This window comes from Protopterus annectens, chromosome 6.part0 (genome assembly GCF_019279795.1).
Source record: "Protopterus annectens isolate FY-2018-M chromosome 6.part0, PAN1.0, whole genome shotgun sequence".
NCBI classification, from domain to species: domain Eukaryota; kingdom Metazoa; phylum Chordata; order Ceratodontiformes; family Protopteridae; genus Protopterus; species Protopterus annectens.
Genome location: NC_056737.1, coordinates 522613664 through 522640769, shown reverse-complemented (window position 1 = coordinate 522640769; position 27106 = coordinate 522613664). Strand labels below are relative to the sequence as shown.

Genomic DNA, 27106 nt, shown 5'->3' with positions numbered 1-27106 from the left:
ATAACTTTAGATGTTTGGGATCCATCTCGCCTACATTCAGTACTGATGGGCTCACGCTATGCTATAGAGCGAAGCCTCTTATTGGCTGAGCTATTTCTTATCCCAGGATGCACCACCACTAATCCCCCAGACCTTGTTTGTCCACATTCATGCACACATACACAACTTGTTTATATAACATTGCCAGATGTTTCAAGATGAAACAACAGGATTCGGACCTTCTGATATCCTCTGATCTCCAAGGAAGGGGGAAGGAGGGTGGGTTATTAGGAATGTAGGCGAGATGGATCCCAGACATCTAAAGTTATGGTAAGTACATAACTAAAAGATGTTATGTGATCCTATCTCGCCTACATTCAGTACTGATGGGACAGCGTCCCTAGCACCTAAATCCTGGGTGGCTCACTGGAAAACACTCCTGAGCACTGTGGAACCAAATGATGCTTGTCCTCTAGATGCCACATCCAATTTGTAGTGGGAAATGAAAGTGTGCGGGGAGGACCACGTAGCCGCAGCACAAATGTCACTAATGGCAAGCTTAGAATGGAATGCTATTGAAGTAGCCATAGCTCTTGTAGAATGAGCCTTGACAGAGGTCGTAAGCTCTTTATTAGAAAAGGAATAAGCTTGAGTAATACAGTCCCTGATCCATTTGGCAATAGTGACCTTTGTGACGGCTTTGCCCAATTTATTGTCCGAAAAGGATACAAACAATTGATCTGTTTTCCTTGTTTGTTTGGTCCTATCTAAATAAAAACGCAATTGCCTGTGGACATCTAATGTGTGGAATATGTATTCCGCTTTGTTAGAATACTTGGTTAAGAAGACTGGAAGTTCTAATGACTGTTGTAGGCAGAAACTGGAACAAACTTTAGGGACAAAGGATGGATTTGGCCTGAGAGATACTCTATCTTTGTGAAAAACCAAGTACGGAGGTTTTACAGACAAAGCTTGAAGTTCTGAAACCCTTCTGGCAGAAGTAATCGCCACCAGAAAGGCAGTTTTCCACGATAGAAATTTTAAATTACATGTTGCTGCCGGTTCAAGGGGAGGAAGTTAAGGCACGTAACACCACATCGAGATCCCATGGAGGAGCAGGATGAGAAATCGGAGGTCTTAAAAGCAGCACCTTTCAAGAAGGTCTTACACAATCTGTTGCTCATTAAAGGTGGGTTTATAGATTCGTGAAAATTGGAAATAGCTGCCAATTGAACCTTGATGGTAGAGACTGAAGAGCCTTGATTGAAAAGGGAAGTTAGAAATTTCAGTACTTCTGATACGGGAATAGTGATGGGATCCAGACCCGGAGTTGAGCCCAAATAGCAAATCTCTTCCATTTGCTAGAATACAATTTCTTTGTAGCAGACTTGTGGGCCGAGGATAAAATGTGTACAACTTCCGGATCCAAGGTATGATTCCTGACTATAGTCAGAAGAGGAGGAGCCAAGCCGTCAATTTTAAGGTGTGTAGGGACTGGTGGAATAGTCCCGACTGATGAACCAATAGGTCTGGGATCTGATCCAGGAACCATGGACCTTCCAGTGCATATTTCCAAAGATAGGGGAACCATACCTGATGAGGCCAGTAAGGAGCAACTAAGATCATTTTGCTCCCCAAGAGAGACGCCTTTTGGATCACTCTGGGAAGGAGAGGAACTGGAGGAAAGGCATATAGCAAGCCGGTGGGCCATGGATGGGCTAGTGCGTCCATAGGGCTCTCCCCCGGAGCCGGGGTGAGGGAGAAGAACTTTTTGCACTTCGCATTCAGCAGAGTCGCGAAGAGGTCGCAACAAGGAACTCCCCATTTGCTGAAAATCTGATTTGCAACCGTAATGTTCAGAGACCACTCGTGTGGAGAGAGGATCATTCTGCTCAGTCTGTCGGCTATCACATTGGACTTGCCCAGGATATGAGTCGCCACTAGAAAACGTTTGGTCGACACTGCCCATTCCCAAACTCTCATGGCCTCTCTGCAAAGGGGGTAGGATCTGGTCCCTCCTTGCTTGTTCAGGTACCAGACAACTGACATGTTGTCGGAGTGAACGGCAATTATGCCCTGAGGGAGGTAATCGTGAAGGGCTTGTAGAGACAGAAGCACCGCCCTCATTTCTAAGATGTTGATATGAAGTAAGGTCTCCTCCGAATGCCATCTGCCTTGGACTGACCTGCCCAGGGAATGCCCCCCCACCCCATCTGGGAGGCGTCCGTAGTCAAAGTGGCCACAGGAGGAGGTGGAACAAAGGGTCATCCCTGATCCAGATTGGAGGGCACCAGCCACCAGCGAAGGTCCCGTTTGCAGGTTTCCGTGATCCATATGAGGTGACTGAGAGGGAGATCCTGAAAGGACCACTGAGTTGAAAGAAGCCACTGGAGAATTCTCATGTGCAACCTTGCTAGGGGAACTAGAAGAACCGTGGTGGACATAGAACCCAATAGCTGCAGGACCATTCTGGCTGGGGCTTTTGATCTGGGAAGTAAGGCTTGAACTTGAGCCTGTATGGTTTTTGTATCCTTTCTGTAGGTAGATAGACCCGCATTCGGTTTGAGTCTATCTCTACTCCAATTAATCTTATGCGTTGAAATGGCAGCAACACAGACTTTGGCCAATTGAAGGTGATTCCAAGGGAAGTGCCCAGTGATATTGTGGCTTGTAGGCTCCGCAATAGTAGATGCTTGGAGGTGGCAGTTAGGAGCCAGTCGTCTAGATACGGAAACACCTGGAATCCTAGACTTCTCAGGTGAGCAGTCACGACCGCCAAACATTTGGTGAACACCCTGGGGGCTGTGGTGAGACCAAAGGGCAGCGCGCGGAACTGAAAATGACTGTCTCCTAGGCTGAAGCGCAGATGTCTCCTGGACGCTTGTTGTACCATGATGTGGTAATAAGCGTCCTTGAGATCTATGGAGCACATCCAAACACCCTTCTCCAGCAGTGGGAGAATGGATTGTAGGGTGACCATTCGGAACTTGGACTTTTTTACTGAACGGTTTAGAATGCTGAGATCCAAAATGGGTCTCAAGTCCCGGTCTTTTGGCACCAAAAGAATCTTGAGTAAGTCCCTAATCCGATCTGGTCTGCGGGGACCGGTTGGATGACTCCTTTTGCAGCAGCTTTGAAACTTCTGAGGCTGCAGTTTCCCGTTGACTGGGTGGCGGGTCCGGGATTTTTTTGGACTGAGGAGGGGAGTGTGAAAAAGGGATGGCATAACCTCCGGCGATAATTCGAAGCACCCATCGGTCCTGAGTGATACCTTCCCAGGCCTTTAGGTGCCTCGAAAAACGACCCCCGACTGGCTCCGGAGCTGCACAGTCGGGGAATCCCTCAGGGACTGTGAAAGGCTGAAGAGCCACGAAAGGACTCGCGGTCTCCAGTGTTGCGGGGGCCTCTGCCACCTCTGGGACAGCGTCTTCCAGAAGAATTTCCCCCTCCCCTGCCTCTAGAAGGGGAATCGTCCTGCTGTGAGGGGTAAGACTTCTGAGATCTACGGAACCACATTTTCCCTCCTCTTTTAGCCTTGGGGTAAGGCCGAAAGGGAGTGGAAAATCGTGCTCCTACGGCAGAGTCTTACCTTCTTGCTCGCAGCGGGTCAGTGTGTCCTTTACCTTGGGTCCAAACAAAGAGGACCCATCAAAGGGGGCGTCGGCAAAGGAAGACTTAAAGGCCTCCGCAAAATGACACAGGCGGAGCCAGGCTTGCCTCCGTAGAGCAATGCCTGTACCCGCCGCTCTACTCGCCCCTTCGGCCGCATAAGAAATGATCCTCATGGACGAGTTTGATATGGACGACAGTGTAGCCAGCTGAGAGCCTACCGTCTGGGCCAGCTGCTCAGGCAGGTTACCCAAGAGGGTATCTGAAAGTTCTTTAATCAGATCCCTCTGAAATCTGGTAAAGTGCGTGAGATAGTTCAGGGACCTTAAAGTAAAGGCCGCTGAACTTAGGGTGCTCTTACCGTACCGATACATGCTCCTAGACTCCTTATTAGGAGGATGGACGGACGTCGAAGCCTCTGCTACATCTTGCTGGGTAGCAGATGCCACCACCAAGGCATCTACAGCCACACCTTTCGTCAAAAACTCCTTTTCCTGGGGTGCTGACAGGAACTTAATTGGACGAGCAGGCACCGGTTACACAGAGTCTGGGTGTTCCCACGCCCTTCGACAGATCAAATCCAGGAGCTCGTCGAAGGGCGGAGACACCCAGGAGGCGGAGGGCTGAGCCCCGAAGGCCTTAAGGAACACCGACTCATCAGCAGAAGGGGGGGTTTGGATTGCCAGCCGCCTCACTGTTTAAGGGCTTCCAGGATGTCTGCAAAGGAGACATCATCTGAGGATGACTTAGGGGACCCCTCTGCATCATCAAGATCAGTGTCTGATGTGAGAGACTCATCGGGGGAGTCAACGTGCTTCCTCTTGCACGATCTTTTCCTGGGGGGTTCCTCCGAAGAAGCTTCAGAGGGACCTCCAGGAGGGAGGGAACCCCCAGTGGGGGTAACCTCAGGCCCCGAGGCTCCGCTGTCTAAGGACAGGGGGACTGCCAAAGACCCAGTCTCAGTATGCAGGGAAGGAGCTGGGGAGACCGTGGACGTAGCCAAAGAAGATTTGGCTAACGCACTCCTCATGGCCCTGAAGGCGGGACCACCAAAATCCTGGGAAGGTCCCACCTCCGTGGCCACAACAGTAGACGGCACCCCCGCAGCCGACGCACCGAGAGGAAGGCTTGGGACCGAAAACATCAGTCGGCGTTCCCCGGGGCCGACAGAGGAAGTCCGTGTACCGAACTCCGACTCGAGAGCCGGAGTTGGAGTAAGGGTCGGGCCCGACCCGAAAACCTCCATCGGCTCCACCAGCACCGGCTCCAATGGTGCCGAGGCTGTTGGAGGAGGAACCATAATAACAGGGTGGACCATCGGCTCCGAAGCCGAATGGGCTGGAGCTGAAACTAACTTTTGAAACACTGGAGACTGGAAAAGTCTTAGGAGCACCCTGTCGATGTCCGAATCATACATCTTGGAGGATCTAGATGACACCGATCGGGTCCGAACCGACTTCTCCATCGGTTCCATAGGACTAGGGGACCGGCTCCGAATGGATTCGATTACTATCGGTTCCGAGGGAGATCTCAAAGTAATTTCCCTCGGTGCCGATGAAGACTTAGGCGCCGAAGGGGAAGAGTCTGAGCCGGCAACCCTCATCGGCTCCAAAATCAGTGGAACCGATGAAGGTGACCCGCCTCTCGATGCCCCAGTCCTCGGCTCCGAAACCAGAGGGGTCGAGACTGGAGGCATCGAGGCAGACCGTTCCGCCCTCGGCTCCGAAGTCCGTGGAGCCGATGGAGAAGCCTGCCTAGGTTTTTTTGCAGTCGGTTCCAACAGACTGGTCGGAGCAGACGCTTTTTTCTTTTTGGTAGGAGAAGAAGAGGAAGATAAGGCCTCCTCGAAGGAGGGTTTAATCAGCCCTTTTAATATTAATTTATTCTTCCTCTTTTGGAGGACTCTCGAAGAAAAGGCGTGACACACGCTACAGGACTCCTGTAGGTGCTTGGCGCCTAAACAATAAACGCACGAGGAGTGGTCGTCGGTTATCGACATTTTGTAACCACACCTCGCGCACCTTTTAAACCCAGAGGGTCTATGTTCCTTAGACATGCTGACTAACAGTTTACTAAGAAACTAGTTAAAGAAGCTGCTCAGTAAAGATTCTACCACAGAGAAAAAAACTGAAAACCAATTCTTTTTTTTTTTTTTTTCTTTTTTTTTTACACAAGACAGTACACTACACAAGATACAATGTCAAGACAAAAATCACTGAAAGGAGGGTCAAGACCCTCTAACTTAAGCAGGTACTTGACCTCCTAAAAAAACAAAAGACGCTAGATAAGAATAGGGGAAGGCCCCTCTAACTTAAACGGGAAACCTTCCTTAACTCAAAACACAATTTTCCTCAACAAAAATTATCAAAACCACTCGTACAACAACAATAGCTGTTAAAACAGCTTTTGGGGTAAATTTAGCAAAATTCTTGACAGGAAACTTTGAAGAAAAACAGTACTTAGCTCAGCCAAGTTTGAGACCATGTCCTAGCTTGTAAGCGGCAAACGAGATCTGGGGGATTAGTGGTGGTGCATCCTGGGATAAGAAATAGCTCAGCCAATAAGAGGCTTCGCTCTATAGCATAGCGTGCCGAGTCGGAGCCGAGGGATCGGCTCCGAGCCCATCAGTACTGAATGTAGGCGAGATAGGATCACATAACATCTATTCATTTTTCTCATACCCATCAATAATTTTCCCATCCTCATCAGAAAGATTAGGAATGTAAATAACTAAGTGCTTAGCAACTAAAGCTATAGTTGCTGGGCCAGGTTTGGGAATAACGTATAAAAAATTAAAAGACTGAGGAATTTTATACTTTATATTTGCCTTTTAGGGGAAGCTAGGTGCCCAACAAGGAAAATACAGTCAGTAACACACACATCCTCTAAAGCTGACAGGAGAAATGGATGAAGATTCTGGAAACTCATTCTTTAACAACTTAAAAGTATTTTTGAGAGACTGAGAAACATCTGTATTCTCCCACTGCAAACACTGGGACATTCTAGCAACAGTCTCAGAGACAAAACACCTCACAGGGAGTATCAGACACGGAGCTCTCCTCGGAAGCTGAATCATAAATCTAAGAAAAAAAAATGAATCCATTCCTGCATCTTCCTATTCATATTCAGAATCTTGACCCTCTTTTCAGGAAAACATGAATATCTCTTACTTTTAACAGAAAATACTTTACAAGAAGGATTAATAGCCTGAAATAAACCATGAGCCAGACCCAGAAAACTACTCCTGTCCAAAGAAATTTCAGGAGTAGAAGTTAAATACTTGGTTTTCGGTTTATTTTTGACCGGCAAAATGGGGCCAACCATGTTACTAATGGCAGCAGCTGTTCCCCAGGGTTGGGAACGGCATTCTGGCACAACAGGAAAACTTTCCTTGTTACCCTCTCTCAGGACTGGCAAAGTACAGTTGTGTACACTTACCATAAATGTAGATGTTCAAGTGTATTCACTGTTGCAGTAATTACATTTGGGTAATCTGCTTGCAGGTTGCCCTCAGTCAGCCTGATTAACAAAGTCCTGGGTCCTGTGTTGGTTGCTGTCCCTTCTTCCATGACGTCAGGTCGTCAGGGGTATAAAACATGCAGCCGACGCCATTACATCAGTTTTTCTTGCCCCAGATGTTAGGTGCCCCCCTAATGGGGAGCAATTAAACATAAAAACACAAAGGTATACCTCCAACAAAAAAGCAAATACACCAAAAAGGCTTTTAAGCATAGTAAAGGAAAGTAGAGGTATAGCCAAAAGAAGTTGGGGGAAGGAGGGAGGGTAATCAGGACTGCAACAGTGAATACACTTGAACATCTACATTTACGGTAAGTGTACACAACTGTACTATGTTCTTCATTTTTCACCATTGCAGTCACTACATTTGGGTAGATTCCCAAAGCTATGGTTGGGAGGAAGAGTTTAGATAGCATTAGGAGCAGCTATAAGGCCTTGCAAGATTGCAGTGGCAAAGCCAGCTCTGGATTTAGAGAAAATAGGCAAATGGTAATGCTTGGTGAAAGTATCTACAGAACTCCAGGTAGCAGCTTCTAGTATGTCCCTGGTAGGAAAGCCTCTGAGAAAGGCTGGAGAAGTAGATGCAGCCCTGGTGGAGTGAGGTCTGATCCCCTTGGGGATAGGTTTTCCATGGTGCTTATAGCAGAAATTAATGCAATGGCTTATCCATTTAGAAATGATTTGTTTTGAAATAGCCTTCCCCTCTGCCCCTGCAGCAAATGCTACCAGCATTTCAGATTTTCTTTGAGGTTTAGTCCTGTCCAAGTAGAATCTAAGTTGTCTGTGCACATCCAAGGAATGCAGAATCCGTTCCCCTTTGTTTTGTGGATTGGGAAAGAAGGTTGGCAAATGAATGGACTGATTTAGAACCACACTGGATACCACCTTGGGCATGAAGGATGGATTGGTCCTGAGAGATACCCTGTGCGCATGAAAGATGATGAAAGGCTCCACTGCCATAAGGGCCTGTAATTCAGATACCCTTCTAGCTGAAGTGATTGCTAAAAGGAAAGCTGTTTTCCAGGAAAGAAATTTTAAGTCTGCAGTAGCAGCTGGCTCGAAAGGAGGGAGAGTGAGTTTCTCCAATACAAAGTTAAGGTCCCAAGCTGGGGTTGGAGCTCTCCTGGGTGGTCTCAAATTTTTGGCCCCTCTGAGGTACTGCTTGAGCAGTGGATGAGAGAAGAGGGGAGGTTCTGTGTTATAATGAGCTGAAATGGCTGAGGTGTGGATTTTAATGGAGGAAAAAGACAGACCCTTGTGAAGCATCTCAGTTAAGTATTGTAAAATCTGAGGTAAATTGGGCACTGCTCTGCTCATCCCTTGAGATTGGTTCCAGACACAGAATCTTTTCCATTTTTCAGCATAAGATTTTCTAGTACTAGGCCTCCTTGCCTCTAAGATGACATCCATCACAGGTTTGCTGAGGGATGGCAAGGGAGAATTTAAGTATCTAGCCAAGCTGCAAGGTTCAGTGTTCTGAGGGTGCAGAATCTGGTTTTCCTACTGAGACAGCAGGGAAGGAGTCTGAGGCAGGTGCCATGGAGATAACTGTGACACACTGCACAGGAAGGGGTACCAGTGTTGGCGAGGCCAGTCTGGAGCAATCAAGATCATCCTTGGTTTGTCCTGTTTCACTTTTAGTAGTACTTTGGAGAGCAGAGGCAGAGGGGGGAAGGCATAGACTGATAGTTTTTTCCAGATGAAGGACAGAGCATCCACTTTCCAGGCTTGTTTGTGGTGTGTCCTTGTGCAAAATTTGTCCAACTGGTAGTTCTGGGGGGAGTCAAACAGGTCTATATACTCCCCCATTCGTTTGTCAACATGTTGAAAATCCTTGGTTCCAGTTTCCACTCGTGTGGGTCTACAAGGTTTCTGCTTAGTTCGTCTGCCAGTATATTTAACTTTCCTGGCAGGAATTGAGCTTGTAGGTGCACCGGGTAGCTCCAGGCTGTGTTCCACAATGCTATGGCTAGTCTGCAGAGGGGGTAAGAACGTGTACCCCCCTGCTTGTTTATGTACCACATAACGGTGGTGTTGTCTGTCTTTACCATTAGTTGTCCTGAAAGAATGTAGTCCTTGAAGACTGTCAGAGCATTCTGTACAGCTAACATTTCTTTTTGATTGATATGCAGGTGCATTTGACTTGGGTTCCATTTGCCTTGAATGCACTTCCCTGCCAGGGGAGCCCCCATGCATAGTCTGATGCATCTGTTGTTAGGGTTTGGGTGGCAGGGGGTGGTGTGAAAGGTAGTCCCTTGTTTTGGTGGCAGGTCTCTACCCACCAAAGGAACTCTAGGCGTAGGCAAGGTATGATAGGAATCATTGTTTCTAGGCTGTGAGAATGATGACTCCATAGGCTTTTTAGATACCACTGTAGTTTCCTCACATGCAGTCTTGCATATGGAATTAGAAGAATGCAGGAGGCCATGAACCCCAAGGCTTGCAGTACTCGTCTTGCAGATAGCAGGGTTTTTGTAGACACTTGACTGAAGTAGGTTGTCAAATGAGTTTGCTTTTCTGGCCATCTGGGAAGTTGTATTCAAGTTTACTGCCAGGAATGTAATTTGTTGACAGGGTACTAGTTGTGATTTCTTTTCGTTTATGGTGCACCCCAGACAAGTCAGAACCCTTTTTACAAACGCCAGATGATTCAAAAGTATGTCCTGGCTTTCTGCCTGAATTAGACAATCGTCCAGATAAGGGTATATCTGAATACTTCTTTGCCAACAAAATGCAATCACTGGAGCTAGGCACTTTGTGAATACCCTGGGTGCAGTAGATAAGCCAAAGGGCAGTGCGTGTAGCCTGCTTTGAAGCGTAGGTATTTTCTGCAAGATTCCCTGATTGGGGTGTGCAGGTATGCTTCTTTTAGATCTAGTGTTGCCAACCAGCCACCTTTGCCTAGCATAGGAAGTAACTGGTGAAGAGTGAGCATCTTGAATTTTGGACTCTCCAGAAATGTGTTTAGAGTAGATAGGTCCAGGATAGGATGCCATGAATTGTCTTTTCTGGGTACCAGGAAAAGTCTCGAGTAGAAACCTTGTCCCTTTTCCTCTTCTGGTACCAGCTGAATAGCCCCCATGGTTAAGAGAGGAAATTACTTATTTTGGGGCCTCTGCCCACTGATTTGGGGGTCGGTCCGGCCACCCGCTTGGTGTTGGCAACGTGTGGAAGAGAAATCTGTATCCCTGGGACACTATATTTAAAACCCATTTGTCCTGGGTAATGAGTTCCCAATTCTTTGCATGAAGAGCAATCTTTCCCCCCAAAGGGGCAGTCAGTTGATAAGTACTTGGAAATTTTAAAAGGGAGTCATTAAGACAGTTTACCATGGGGGGGGGGGGGGTCTTATTATCCCCAGATTTGGAAGTAGACGCCCCCCACTGCTTAGTTCTGTGTGTCCCCTGGGACTGAAATCTGGGGTTTTTGCTGTGTCTGGGTTTGGCTCGAGAAGATCTGGAAGGGGCTGGAAAGGACCAATTCTTAGAAGGCCAGTATCTACTAAATCTAGCAGGCTGAACTTGTAAAAAATATTTAACAGTCTGCATAGCTTTAGCTTTATCTTCTTTTTAAGTACTTCTTCAGCCTTGTTGCCAAACAGGCAGTCCTGATTTAAAGGAGCATCCAACAATTTAGCTTTAACATGATCAGGCAAAGATTGCTCCTTAAGCCAAGCATGCCTTCTAAGCACAGATCCAGTAATAGCAGCCCTGCAAGAGGCCTCTAAAGAATCAAAACCGCATTGCAAAGTATGTTTTCCAACTTGTTCAGCCGAATGCATTAAATCCTGTAAGTCTTTATTTTCCACACAATCAGGAATCAACATAATTTTCTGTTTAAGTAGTCAATAACTGATATTTTAACATATAAAATTGGCAGTTTAAAGCTCTAGTTGCCAAGGTTGCTGAAGTATAAACATTTTTACCCCATCTATCCAGCACCCTGGAGTCCCTATCAGAAGGGGTAGGATTTTTAGCAGTAGAAGCCTTAATGCCCGTACTGCAAGCCTTGGGGTTCATGGCCTCCTGCATTCTTCTAATTCCATATGCAAAACTGCATATGAAATAGTTTCTGGATCTGCAATAGGATTTTTTAAAGGGAACTTATGGGAGTCAGGGACCCTGTAGTATCGGTCAGGTTTACTGGGAGCAGGAGGTAGGGAATCAGGGGCCAAAATGGATTCCGAGAAAGCATCATCAACAATGTCTAATGCAGAAGGAAAAGCCAAAGGCCTATGCTGAGCTAGGAGAAGGAAATCCCTAAGCCTCTTTTTTTAATCAGAAAATTCCTGGCTTTTCCAGTGAAAATGCTCCCTCAGAGTATGTAAGATTTCCCCAAAAGAAAAATCCTCAGGAGGGGAAGCAGATGGAATAGAGTCCTCTGCATCAGAATCCTCATAATTAGGTAAGGACTAATCCAGGTCATCAGGAGAATCAGAAAAAACAGAATCCTGATCAGAAGTTTCATAACCAAGCTCAGCCTTAGGCCTCTTGGGGGGGGGGTGACTACCCCTGATTAGAGTTATTACATCTTCAGCCATTTTTATAATTTTTTGTTTAGGCATAGAGGCCTGAGCATGTGGCCTGGGTGTCGTTTTGTTAGACACGGATCAAGATTTAGGCCTTGTTAATGAAGGAGGCGTTGATTTAATATGCAAGTCCATAGGCCTGAATACACCCTCAGAAGCCGGTGCCTGCACAGCGTCTCCGGACCCATCCAAGGTAGAGACATCCGCGGGTTCCTCAGTTGAAGTGTAAATGAAGAACCAAGCCAGCTCCAATAATTCTTAAGCCTTTTAATGGACCAGAAACAAAACAGCAATAAATAAAAACTGAAGATAACAGTAAAAGGTGTTGTCACTAAGCGCTTTCACCCGTATAAAAAATCAGGCATCATCAGAGTAACAAAACCTGTTTGAAGTTTCGGCTTTTGAAATAACTCAAAATGCCTGCCCCCAAGTTAGAATCAATCGTAACTCAAACACAATCATTAATTAAGTAGATTGTTGTGTTAATAAAACCAGTGTTGTGTAGAAATAAAAAGTACTCACATACTTAAATGAATCCCTATCAGTCTACAAATGAGTAAACAAGTGTACTATTGCACAAAAATACAAATGTATGAGTAGATATATAAATTCATGCTGATATACAGAAACATGTGTGAAAGAAATATGTATACATCAATCTATTATATAATGCTAGAAAGTTATTGTTGTCAACTAAAGTTGTTCGAACATATATCTCCCTTTACAATATAAGTTAAAAGTGCTAACATTCATGCACACAGAGTTCGCTAAGATATGAAACAATCTATGCTACTTACATCTTAATACATTTACAGTCAATAGTACTAATAAAAATAGTAAATTTAAATTTACATATAGATACAACTGTACATATATAAATTGTGATTATATTTATATATAATGAAACTGTCCCACAAGGACAACTGAAAATGTTTCGTATAACATATTTAAATTGTCAATAGATGAAACACTACTCTGGTAGTCAGTCTATATACAATAAGACCTATATTTTAAAATCCTGGACAATGAAATATGATAGTTAATACCTGGTGGTTTAGATGCATCAAGCCTAAGCTGCCATAAACATTCCTTCACCTCTAATAAGGTCTTAGTGTCACCACCTCTATTGTTGAATGGAATTCTATCCACCACAAAGAATAAACATTTTTTAAAATTGATACAATTCAAACTGTGTGTGTATAGTGCATTTGTTGTTTTTCTGTTCTTAATATCCCTCACATATTTTAAAATTCTGAGCCTTAGTTTCCTAATGGTTTTGCCTACATAAAATGTAGGACAACTTAGACATGTGGCAATGTACACCACCATCTTTGTGTTGCAGTTGCAGTACCCTGGACATCTGATCGTCCTGTTGAAATTTTGAACTACTATATGGGGCCATTATTGATGTACTTGCAAGTGCTGCATAAGCCACATTTACTCATTTTGGAATTCTTATAGGTCTCAAAATTAGATTCCATTTCCATCATCTCCTTCAAATTCCTACCCCTACTGAACGTAAAAGCAGGTGTTTTGCCAACTATGCTTGTAATGTCATAGTTAAAAACACTTTGACACGTGTCATTAATGATATTCTTGATGTATCCAGCTACTTCATTATAAGGTAAAATCATAGCCCGTCTAGTGTTATGTGTTGTTGAAGTATCTCGCAGTATATCGGACTCCAAATGGGTGTCAGTAGAGGCCTGCGAATCAGAAGTAGCGGGTATCAGGGGCTGAGAAAGCGCCTCACTGAGTACCGGCGAACTGGCGACTGGCTCAGGAGAAGCGTCGTCGGCAGATTTGGACCTCGGCAGCCTGTCTCGGTCTTTATCTTTGCGTTTTTTTTGGAATTCTGGTAGTCGGATGGCTAACAGACGATATTTCTGGATAATTAAACTGAGAACCGAAATATTTAGAGGCAAAAATATACCGACGACGGATAGTGCGCTGATTAAATAAAGCACAAAACCGACAGCAAGGTATGTCGTGGTCAGGGCCTAGGCAAGGAATATAGTACGAATGAAAATCTTTATGAGGTATTTGCTTTCCACAAGTAATGCAATTATTAACTTTTACTGACATTGGTAAGGAGCAAGAAAAAGTTTCCTCAACGGGGTATTTAGCTTTTAGTTGAAGACTTTGGTTCTGAAACTTGAAAATGAAAATTTCAGGAGTTGGCCGACCGGCACTTGCGAACTGCTTCTGCTTTGGGCACCACACGGCAAGAAAGACTGACGTAATGGCGTCGGCTGCATGTTTTATACCCCTGGCGACCTGATGTCATGGAAGAAGGGACAGCAACCAACGCAGGACCCAAGACTTTGTTAATCAGGCTGACTGAGGGCAACCTGCAAGCAGATTACCCAAATGTAATGACTGCAACAGTGAAACACGAAGAACATGAGTGTCTCTGTCTTGCTCACTGAAGGAAATCCAACAGCCACAGAGGATGTGGTACCCTCCAGTCCACACTGGTTCTAGGTGCTACACCAGAGGGATCCAGGGTAAAAGATGTGCCATCGAAGCTACAACAAATTGCTACAATAGAGTCACTCACCTGTAGCTGAGGCAAATTGCTAGCCTACGGTGATGGCAAAAGCCGTTTGCTTAACTTTTGTTTTTGTGGCTGGAAGAGGGACCAAACATTGGACAGAAAATCTGTTCCATGGTTAAGTCGAAAATGGTGCTTTTCCCCTGAAGTAGACAAGTAGAAAATGCAGACAAAACTACCAGTCCACAAACGTTACTTTTTTTTCCCAGAAAAGGACAGTAAAAAGCACTTTCAAACACTATGCCAGCCTCACCAAGGAAATATGTTTTTAGTTAACACTACTTTTAAAATGACATAAAGTGCTCCTTTTAACAGTACATTACAGCCTCAAAACAGTCAATTAAAACAAAAAACTACTTGCTTTAAAATAACTTTCCTGAAGAAGAAAGTTATAAAAAAGTCAATAACTTTAAGAAAAAGGAAGTTTTTTTCCCCCAAAGGAAACTTGTCTGCCTAACAAAGGAAAGCACAAGCCAACCGTCAATCCTCAAAAGAATCACATGGGAGTGCTCTCCAGTGGCAGTAAAACTCTGGAGGGCTTCGCACCCAAACTTGTATTTTAGTCTGCTCAGCTCAAGCTGCTTGACAAGTCTGGGCATGTGGAACATGTCCTGAAGCTTTAGGAGCTGGCGGGCCATTATATCCTTGGCAGGATATAACCCATATAGCAAAGGCTGCTACAATAGCAATCAATATAATAAACATTCAGACATAGCATCTTTATAAGTCCTACACTTTTTTTTGAAGTGTTCTGCCCATTACACAGACAGCAACCATAGTGTGTTTGCAGGTTGCATCATTTACATACTGCTGAAAGCAGCGAAAATAAGCTGCGTTCTTGGAAACAGTTCTTGCTCAGGTAAAAATATTCAATCAAGGGATGGAAAAGGAGTGTACCTTCTAGATATTCAAAATTCGTCTCTCCCTTATTTCTCATCCCATCTTATCTCACCAGCTAAGGTTCACTACACCACTACACAGAAAAGACAGAAATAGTAAAATATGTTTAATTTAACAAAATATAAAAATTGTACTTCTGAAGGCCTAGTGTAACAAGACTTTATTTTTTATTTTTTACTTAAGATGTAATTTAAGGTTTCTACTTACCTGAAGCTGTTTTGCTGTCAGGTCTTTGGCTCCTCGGAACACATAACTCTTTGAAATTCCTTCACAACCAAGTTCGTGAACTTGCACCATTCGGCCAAAGGTGACAAGACCAACCAAGGCTGTTGGTGGTAAAAGACTAAGTGACATCTGCAGAGATTCTTTTAGTGCTTGTAAGTCTTCATCTTCCATGCAAGTATCCACTACGTAGAGAAATATCAAAGGTATCTGTGGACCTCGCTGCAAAAATTGTTAAAAACAAAAGTGGTATAATATATATTCTAAAATACATTAAGAGGGCTACAAACAAAGTTATAAAACTTTAATTTTTATTTGAATGAAATTGTTTATGGAAAAGTTATCACAGGCACAGAAATGAAAATTAAGCAAATCGTATACACCTATGCATGCTAAGCTCGTTGAAAAATACTGAAAGAACTGCTTTAGCTCTATCCAAAATTATATAAGTAATGGATTAAATAAATATCTCTGCTAAAATGAAAGCAAATTTGCTTCTCATAAGATGGAGGTATTTGGCTGTTGTGTTAATGTACAGTATTATCACTGGTTTCTGTTTTTGTGTTAAGACAAACTGGACTGCTTATTTACTACTTCTGTCTTTTCCGGTGGACATTTGCTAGGACTATGCATTTTCAATACCTGATACACTGTGGCACTAGATATTCAAATGCTGCATATGTGACCTGGAATTTGTCAGTTTCTGCCAAACCAGTAAATTTAAGAGTCTGTGCTGTAAATTTTCTGCATGATTTAATACCTAAACATATTAAGACTTCTACCTGTTTGCTAGTTTTATCTGCTAACAGCATAAACTTTATTCATCGCTGCCAGCCCACTTATATTTGTCTTTTATTTAAATATGAAACTGAAATGTAGTATCACAGAATCACAGAAAACAAAAGGCAATTGGGCCCAGTGGCCATTTCCACATTGCCAGTACCCACCCTTAGACCTTGTCTCCTTCAAGGAGCCGCAGGCCAGTCATACCACTAGTGAATTTGTGGATTATCCATCCAGTTGTCTAAATCCTTTCTGAAGGAAGAAAGTGAGTCACACTGCTTACTTCAGAGTGGAAGTTTGTTCCAGAGAAGAGTAAGTGTTGCATGACATATCTGTCTCTCCACTCACTGAGTTTTGTTTATTTGCTGAAGCAGGTTTAGATCCCTGGTTACACTGTTAGTGGAACTGTTTGACTTGTGGAGATAAAAGAGGTCTTGGACTACTGGATCCCTTATGGCCCAAAAGGCAATGCACAGATCTCCCCAAGGTGTCTACAGGACAATGAATAAAGGGGCACTGATTCCAACCTCTCCTGGTAGCTCTTGTCTATTAAGCTCAAGATCTTTTTAATTAGGAATGTCTGAGGTCTTTTCAGTTGCTTGCTTGTTAGGTCTGTTAAGATACGTCCCAAAAGGGACACTGCATTCAATATTATTGATTCAAAGTTAAGTAGTAGGCTAGGTGCCCTTGAAGGCCATTTAAGCCTAGCCAATTTCCCTTTTGGTGCTTGAATTAACCTATCCAATTTGGTGTTAGACTGGCCTTACCCATCACATGGTCGATAATTATATACTACCCCTACTGAGAATAAATGGGTCCATTTAATGGATAAATTTGAGATCCATGCATGGGATAAACCATTTAGGAGCTGTAGTACAGGGGAAGTCCTGAGGTAAATTTTCTATTAGGGCTGGTTCTAAAACAGATCAGTACTTTTACAATATTCCACAATATATTGTCATCAGTTACTACCTTTGGGTCCATAGGTGTTTACTACGCTATCACAGTTGCCTTTTTAAGCCTAGCCATGCATCCCAAATGTCTGACAAGTTCTGTTACCTTTGATAAGTGTAACCAGGGGCCTGAGAGAACCATTTACAGGTTGCATCTGTCCATTAAAGCATGGGTGCCAAAGCAGGGATGAATTTCCTGTTGCCCATCCACTGTTCAAGTTGCACTTGAATTGGGTTAGGGAGAACTCTGCTTCACATGGATAGGGAGCCTGTTCCAGAGATGGGGTAGTCTCTGGGAGACGTACTTGTCTCTCCAGCAGATCCTATTTATAGAACAGGCAAGGTTCAAGTCTTGAGAACAGGTCATTCTGGTGCTGTTTGTTTTGTGGATATGCAGGAGGTCCATCAGAGTGGGGTCTGATGATGCTCTGTATGACATGCATAGATCTCCCCTCAACAGCCTGTAGGAGGCAGAATACAGGGATACAGCCTCGAAGCGGTCTGCATAGCACATTTTACTTACACCTTGTATTCTTTTAGGAAAAAACTCTGTGGACTTTCCAGTTGTTGGATATGCCTAATTAGGTATACACCAAAGGGGCACTATACTCAATGAGAGGTCTGATGAATGCCAAATGCAGTGGAAGAATGACTTCCTTGGATCTAGATGCCATACCTTTGTTTATAAGTTGCGGAACATAGAATGATTTCCTCACTGTTGTAAACACATGATGGTCAAAGGCTAGATTATAGTTTGTGTGTGTGTGTCTAAGTCCCTGGCGAATGGCTCAATTGTAAATATAAAACATTTTAAATCAATTACAATGGATATAAAAAGTGTGCACACCCCTGTTAAAATGCCAGGTTTTTGTGATATAAGAAATGAGACCACAATAAATCATTTCAATACTTTTCCCACCTTTAATGCAATCTATAACCTGTACAATTCAATTGAAAAACAAACAAATCTGTTAAGGGAAAAAATAAGAAACATACAATAAGCTGGTTGCATAAGTGTGCACACCCTTAAACTAAATACTTTGTTGAAGCACCATTTGATTTAATTACAGCATTCAGTCTTCTTAGGTAGGAGTCTATCAGCATGGCACATCTTGACTTGGCAATATTTGCCCACTCTTCTTTGCAAAAGCGCTTCAAATCTGTCAGATTGCGAGGGCATCTCTTGTGCACAGCCCTCTTCAGGTCACCCCACAGATTTTCTATTGGATTTAGGTCTGGGCTCTGGCTGGGCCATTCCAAAACTTGAATTTTCTTCTGTGAAGCCATTATTTTGCTGATTTGGATGTATGTTTGGGTCACTGTTGTGTTGAAAGGTGAAACTCCTCTTCATCTTCAGCTTTCCAGCAGATGCCTGAAGGTTTTGGGCCCAAAGTGACTGGTATTTGGAATTGTTCATAATTCCCTTTGCCTCAATTGACTAAAGCCCCAGTTCCTGCTGAAGAAGAGCAACCCCAAAGAAGGATACTGCCACCACCATGCATCACCGTGGGGAAGGTGTTCTTTTGGTGATGCGAAGTGTTGTTTTTGCATCAAACGTACCTTCTGGAATTGTGGCCAAAAAGTTCAACCTTGGTCTCATCAGACCATAACACATTTCCCCGCATGCTTTGTGAGACTTGCTGCACTGTTTTGCAAAATTTAGCTGGGCCTGGATGTTTTTCTGTGTAAGAAAATGTTTCCGTCTTGCAACCCTACCCCACAGTCCAGACATATGGAGAATATAGGAGATGTAGTCCACAACCAGTACTTGCCAGAAATTCCTGCAGCTCCTTCAGTGTTGGTGTAGGTCTCTTGGCAGCCTCTCTGACCAGTTTTCGTCTTGTCTTTTCATCAGTTTTGGAGGGACGTCTAGTTCTTGGCAACTTCTCTGTTGTCCCATATTTTTTCCACTTTTTGATGACTATCTTCACTGTGTTCCATGGTATATCCAGTGCTGTGGAAATTTTTTTGTATCCTTCTCCTGACTGACACCTTTCAACAATGACATCCTTTTGATGCTTTGTAAGCTCTCTGTGAACCATGGCTTTTGCTGTAGCAGGCAACTGAGTAAATATCAGGAAAATCTTACTAGGACAGCTGAACTTTATTTGGGGTTAATCAGAGTCTCTTTAATTGATGGCAGACGTGTACCCAAGAAGACTGAACGCTGTAATTACAGCAAAAGGTGCTTCAAATAAGTATTAGTTTAAGGATGTGCACACTTATGCATCCAGCTTATTGTACATTTTTTATATTTTATATTTATTCTCCTAACAGATTTGTTTTTCAATTGAATTGCACAGGTTATAAATTCCATTAAAGGTGGGAAAAGTATTGAAATGATTTATTGTGGTCTCATTTTTATATCACAAAAACCTGGCATTTTAACAGGGGTGTGTACACTTTTTATATCCACTGTATATATAATCACTGGGATACTTTGTTGCTTGACAAGGAACTGCTGGAATTAGTACCATCTGTATGTAAATTTATTTATATGGGAAATGTAGAAATGCTGCTGAAAGATTTAATTACTGTAAGAAATCTAATGATAGGATACCACTGACACATCCAAAACACTACGTGGCACACATTTATTTAGGTGTTTCCTTTGTGGTTATTGTTCAGCATACAAAGTAGTTTATTGTGCAACTTATACTGATAAAGGCTGTTGTTGAAATTTGTTTATCCAGTTTCTGACTGCTAAACATTCAACAATGGTTCTATTAAACTAGTGCATGTGGATTTTGTTTGAAGAAGTATGCTGGTTTGGCTTGTTGTAAGGTTTCTATTACTCATCCATAGATCCAAGCTGCTCCTGAATGTGGACAGGGATGAGCTTTGTTTTAGGTGAATAGAGAGTCTGTTATGTAGCAGTGATATCCTCTGACAGATAAACCGGTCCCTCCAAACTGTTCCGTTGATGTTGCGGAAGAGGTTTACATCCCTGGACAAAGTATTTCTGATGCCTTGTAACTTGTTTATGTGCAGTAAATTCATTAGTACTCGGTCAGAGGATGCCTTGTATGTCAGACACAGGTCACCCCTTAGCAGTCTGCAGGAAATTCAATACAGTGACAGGGCTTGGGGTGACCTGTGTAGGGCATATTGTTTAGGTCTTGTATCTTTTTAATTGGGTATCTCTGTGGGCATTGCAGATGTTGCATGTGTCAGGGCAGATACATGCCAAAGGGGGCATTACACTCAATGACTGGCCTAACGAGGGTGGAGTAAAGTAGGGTGATGACATTTCTAGATTCAAGGCTGATCAATGCAGAATGTAGAGGAGTAAAAACTTCACTAGATCTAGATGAAATACCTTTCGCAATAACCTGTGCCATGTAAAAAGATTTCCTAATCACTGCTAGAACATAATGGTCAAAGGCAAGGGAATTATCTATTCATATTCCAATATCTCTCACAACACTTTTATTTTGAAGTGGGGTGTTGTCTACACTTCAAGATGGATGAAAGGATTGTTTACCAAATGCGACAATATTGCGATTTTTAGCATTTATTTTTTTCCATTTTCTAAGCACCAGTTTTTGATGTGTGAATTCTAGCTGCAGCTTCTATGTATCAGAGGAGGACTTGAGAATGATAAGTTTGTAGTCGTCCACAAACTTGACTAGCAAAAAAAAAAAATCCAATTTTAGATCTGTGAAGTAGATGCTGAATACGAGAGGTCTCAGCAAGGATCCCTGAGGAACACCACTGGACACCCTCATGTTCACTGATGATGCACTTGCCAACCTCACTATGTGAATTTTATCTCTCAGCCAATTTGCTATCGACCTAACTATGTAGGGATCAATTTGGAGTTCATTCAGCTTGTTTATTATGTCTGCATGTGGTATAGTATCAAAAACTTTAGTTAGGTCAAGGTATACTGTATGGACAGAATGACCACAAACCACTGCTTAGTTCCTACGTAAATTTATTAGTTCATAGGTAAATACCAGGCTATCTGTCGGCATGTATTACAAGCCTAATCAACAACCAAAGGTCAGAATCAAACCCTGTACCTTGTATCTGTGAGATAAGGATTTTAACTCTTATACTAACTCCTCTTCTATAATAACAATAACACTCATTTCTTAACTAGGTAGGCTCACTAGACACGCAGTCCCTTTACAGGGGTGAACTAGAAGTAATGTCAGGTTACATGACTTGCTCAAGCTCACACAGCAGACAAATACGGGTTGAGGGAATCAAACCCTGTACTACAGCAACTACAGTTCACAGCTTTAACTCTATACACCAACTGCCAGACAAAATGATTAAATGTATTCTAGGAATTTAGCACACATCTTCTCTTTGTACATGTTATATAAACTTCCATTTGTATCACTCTCAAAGCTGTCATCATAAGTTTCTTTGAAAATGCAAACTGCTGTGGAGATGCTCAGGATTGAACCCAGGACCTCATACAGGCAAAGCATGTGTTCTACCATTGAGCTACTTGTATTACCCTCTCAAAGAAGTTGACCAGCTTCATCAGACTCAAAGCCAAACTGCTGGGGTCAAGCATTACAAGATGTTTGATACCATAATTAATTAGATCAGTTATAATACATCCCAAGGATTTGCGGATGAGACTTGTCAGGCTAAGGGGTTTGTAGTATCCAAGGTCAATGGTGGAGCCATCTTTGTGAAGTGGCATCTCAACAGTTGTGTGCCATACTTCAGGGACAAGATCAGCGGCTAAGCTTAGGATGAACAGCTGTGTAGCCAGGTCCATTAGGAAGTCTTTTGTATTGTTTATTAGGCAACCAGGTATACTAGAAGGTCCCATGGATGATGTATTTTTGATTATGGAGAATACCTTTAGCAAGAGTTCTTTCGTTATGATGGGGAGGGTTGGAGATTCTGTGGGATATACAGGCTTTGTGTAATTTTGGGTGTAACATGTGCACTGTATTTCTTGGCTAGTATGCTTGCTTTATCTACTGGATCAGAGCAGGTGGTGCCATTTTGGATAAGTTCTCAGCAATGCTAAGTGTTACTCCTTAGTTTCCTAGCATCTATATTACATCGAAGCTTTAGTTAAGCGAATAAGCTCGATCTTGTAATATCGAAACTGGAAAATGTTGAACGGTCATTTCAACCCAGGGAAACTCTTCCCTTGGTCGCTTCAAAAAAAAACAAAAAACAAACTTTAGACCCAAAATCAAGTGGGGGGCTTCACCCCCCCCCCCAACTGAATAAACCAACTCCGAGATCGCTCCAAATTGAAGAAAAGGGCATAATCCACAAAATGGCCAAAGGAAGCACTTCCCTGGGTTGAATTGGCCGTTCAACATTTTACGGTTTCGATATTACAAGATCAAGCTTTAGTTATTCGATTAACTAAAGCTTTGATCTTGTAATATAGACCCGTTTCCTAACTTAACTAATGAAAAAAATCTTTTCATGTTAAGCAGAACAGGTTTGTCAACTAAGTAGTTACAGATGTACAAAAAGAAGGGCTAAGGCAAGCTAAGGGGGGGGGGGAAGAGTGCTTGCCCTTTGCAAAGGAACTTCTGTGACCATAGCAGCAGCTTACACAGAATGTATCATCCACATTAAGAGAAGACCAGGCAAAGGTAAAAAAGTTGTTCTATTTGAAAATTTCAGAAAGTCTCTGATCTTAATCAATGTTCAAGAGATGCCTTTGTTTTCCTAATAATGTTTTTAATTTCTTCAATAACTTTTTCATGTTAACTTTGATTTGAGGTAGATTTGTTTTGCTGCATAATTTAATAAACTTTGTTTTTCTTTTATTGTATTTATTTATACATGGGGACCACCAGGATGGTTTAATTTTAAACTTACCATTTTATTTGGATCTGGTAGAGACTGCCAGATCAATGCAAATATCCAGATAAGCATAAATTTTGTTTACATAACCACTTGCTGTGACACCAATGACTTAAAGGACAGAGTGCCACTGATATGTCTGGAGTGATTTACAGATTTTTATAGAAATTGATAATTGATACTGCTAACATTCCAGGAAACCACATGGGAATTGTCACTTATTCTTCATCTTTGTTCTTGTATTAGTGTCAAAAGACTAGTTAGCTTGTTGTGGTATTTTTGATGAGACAAGGGTTTTCAACCTCCTTTGCCTCTCTCATATGCTTCTGATTCCAAAGCATACATTTCATGCCTCATACAGTATTTGCTTCCACAATGTATGGTTCATGCAATGATATAGTACCCAAATACTAGCAGTGGCCCCTTTGGACCACTAAAACAAAATGCAGTAAAAATTTGAACAGAATGGTTACTTTCAAAATAATTTTGACTTGCTTACCGAAAAAAAATTATGATGTTCTAAATGGATAGTAACAATAGATAAGATGATTTCATGTTCTGAAGTCATGTCATGAATGTCTACCTTTCCTAAACACAGAATTTTAATGCAAGTTTCTATATGGTTCAGAATTTCATGATTTCCTAAAAATGTATGAGTTTAAAAGGGGTTAAAGAGTAATGATTTAATGAACAGGGACTACATATCAGACTTTCCTGATTTACTGATTAAATGGAGATTAGATAAATCTGCACAGGTATACAGATCAGAAACCTCTGGCATGGAATCCTTCTGAATAATCTTAATGAGTAATATCTGGGTGCTCTGCAAAAAGTAAGATAAACTAATATAAGCTATTAGAAAACCTGGCAATGTCAAATCATGAGGAGAGATACAGAAAAAGAGTATGTTAAGAGAATAATTTTGGGGGCAAACAGAAGTGTATACCCAATATTCCCAGCTTCGTTTGGAATAATAGTTCCAGAGCTCTCAAAGCAAAGGGGTGGAAATGAATGTGTGTGCATACACTGCAGCACAGCATACTAGTTTGTACCAGTTAGAAAAGTTTAAGTGATTTAAACGTTGCAAATAGTCTGCAAGGGCTATTTTTGTGCAGCTGTTTTAAATAAAAATGCTTTTTCTTATTTTTGTGCAGCTCTTTTAAACAGGAATGCTTTTTCTTCAGTTAATATGTATTTACTTTAAGGTAGAGATGAATCTTTTGTATTAAACTGAAGAGGACTGTCAACTAAGTAATTCTGAATGGATAAAAAGGAGGGCTGAGACACATCCAGGTAGTGCTTGCCCTTTGTGAAGACATTTCAGTGACCATAGCAGCAAGTTCTGCAGAATGCATCGTCCACAGTGAGAGAAGAAAGTTGAAAGTTGTTCTATCCAAAAACTTCAGAAAGAACCCTACCTTCAGAGACCATTTCTCATCATCTTAGAATTGTGACTACAGTATTGTTGAATATTGAGCTACAGGACAAGACTGCTTACACTTTCTTCAAAGAACTAGCATCTCAGTTTGCTTGAACGCAACAAACTCCATTATTTTATAAGAACGGTATCCCAGTTGCATTAATTTTCCTCACTTGTAGACTGCAACAAGTGGTTTCTGGTACAGCAATCATAACGTCAAAGTCCTGAGACCCATGATTACCAAACTGGGTAGTTTCCAGGGTTAGTGGTAGATCCATCTTTGTGAATCCATTAAAAAAAGATAATGTGGTGTGATGAGAATTCTTTTCATGGCAGTTATTAAAAAACAGTGTCTGAAACCAAACCAATGGCTACCCCACGAGCAGTAAGACAGTTAAAAAAGCTGTGAGGAGGACCTCAATATTTATCTCAACATCTCTGAGCAGGATGTAGATCAGAAGGGATGGGATCAAGCTGAACAGGCCAGGTTCTTATCAGCCCCATTAAATGGAGAACCACTGAAAGCCTTCATTTGCATGGAGGTGACTGATTACTACGACTATTACAGTCATGAAGACGAGTTTAAGTTCGCTACTTCTACTACTATTGTCTGATCTGATTAATGATTAATATACAGTGATTAATATACGGTGATTAACTAGAGATATACGGACTGAAAATAGTCCACACAGAGACGTTTCTTACACTGTTATGTTAGTAACATCCTTACACCTGTGAAAACCACTGTCACTGAAAAGAATGACATTAGTGACATAATTTATCACATTCTATAAGCATGCTCTGCTAAAATCATTCAAATTGCATTCCGTTAAAGTTCTATTGTAGAACTAATTAAGTGCAATGTCTTAACTTGATAGCAGAGAACAACAAGGACTTGTAGACTTGTGCAATATGGTAATACTTACAAGAGAGCAGTATGTATATAACAAGAAAGCTATTACAAATAAAGAAATTGAAGTGATATGTATTCATGATAGAAATGGTATCTCATTACTCAAAAATGCAAATGGTATTTGGGGAAGTAATTCATCCAGTTGCTGTCATTCCCGAATGAGCATAAGATAACAGGAAAATCTTCTCACTTTAAAATGGAGGCAACAGGAAGAAGCTATGTCTTTTGAGAGACCACCCTCATTCAGGTATGCCTCTGCCCAACTTAGAAAAAGGGGGAGTAAACATAAAACACATGCATTTAAGCGTATAATCCCTATGAAGATCTAGTAGGACTGTTGAAAAGTCCTAACGGTACAAGACTTGGCTGGGGATACACAAAAGAAGAGCATACACTATTTAACGAAATGCATGAGCCTACTATTACAAAATTTCATCTAGCAGGAACACTACCTGTAGAATAGAGAACTTAAACACTAAAATACTGTAGCCAGCTGTGGTACAGCAGCCTTCAAGAACAGAACCAATAAAAGGAAGGCACTTACATGCTAAATTATTGCACCCTGCTGTAATATAGTAAGCCTAAAAAACAGGGAGAGAACGAAGGGACCTAATAAATAGGATAACATAGCTTGGGAGTATTGCAAAGTGAACAGTAAAAATGTCACTGCAACCTGAGAATATTGCAAAGCAACATAACTAGCAATGCAGAAGAGGAAAAAAAATACTACCTTAAGAAGGTGTAGACTAAGGGAGTGAAGATAGGAAGTATGGAAAATGAAGCAATTGAACGGATTTCTAGACTTTTGCCAAGCAAAAACAGAAGGCTCCAGAAAGAGAATTCAAAATACTAGGTGGATGTTGAGAGAGAAATGCAATAATAAGAAATATTTACCAGAACAGTTAAAACAGGGAGAAAAAGTACCTGGTCAGAGTCCTAAAACAGTTTCTCTAAGTGTGCAACAGAGAAACCTCAAACAAGGAAAGGATCCAAGCAAAAGGTAGAAGTAAGTAAAGAAAAGCCTGAATATAAATTCTGGTCTGTGGTACCCTTGGCAAAGAGAGAGCAACCTAGAGAAGAAATAAACGGTACCTGCGTATTATCGCAACCAGAATCGTACCACCTCTTTTTTTCCATTGTGCTCTTTGGAGAATAGTATTGTTGCAAAATTGTACAGGGGAAATGATACATTCAACAAATAAAAGTGTAGTCATGTAGCATGGAGTGCAATGACAGCGGAAAGGAGGCAAATGACAGTAGTGGGAACAGTGACACACATACTGGGGAGGTTCGGCCACAAAGGCATGCAGAATGGTCATAGTGGTGTTCAATGGTGGAAGTGTGAGTTGCAGTACCACAGCCAGTAGAACACACTCTGACACTACCTATAATATGTTATGATTGTGTTGCTAGGGTCTATATCAGGAGTTTGAATGCACAGGTGTCCGAACGCAGTAACATCGAACTGGGAAGTTCAAAATGTCAAAATAGCAAAGCCGCAGAACACCAAATGTTTTCCGAGGGAAAAATAATCAGTGGGCCGTTTCCGCGGCTTTGCAATTTCCTCCACTGTGGTGCGATCTCAGAGTTGGTATATTTCAGTAGGGGTGGTGAGGGGAGCACAGCCCCCCACGTTGAGAGGTATGGGGGGGTGAAGCCCCCCACATTAGGAATAGTTTGAAGTGTATTTGTGTTTTTTTGGTTTTGTACTGGAACAGTTCCCCAGGGGGGAAAAAAAAAAAAATCGCTGTTCTGAGTGTTCAAAATTCTTGCATTTCGAACTTCTGGGTTCGACATTTACATAGTCGGACTTATTGTAGTTCAACTATGTGATATGCACTGGTTGGTGAAGAGGCAGCACCTTGTATTTCACATCAGACTAACCATAAGGAAGCTCCAGCAGAATTGGCTGAACTTTAAGCAAGTC

At 42.2% G+C, this 27106-nt stretch overlaps 1 protein-coding gene across 1 annotated transcript in view; it reads right to left on the bottom strand.

Annotated features, from left to right (window-relative positions):
• The window catches only part of SEC23A (SEC23 homolog A, COPII coat complex component), a 1400163-nt gene that overhangs the window by 936812 nt on the left and 436245 nt on the right, over positions 1 to 27106 (bottom strand). The window contains exon 5 of the mRNA XM_044074240.1: positions 15297 to 15533. Within this exon, the coding sequence (XP_043930175.1) occupies positions 15297 to 15533 (237 nt within the window). The remainder of the gene's footprint in view (positions 1 to 15296; positions 15534 to 27106) is intronic.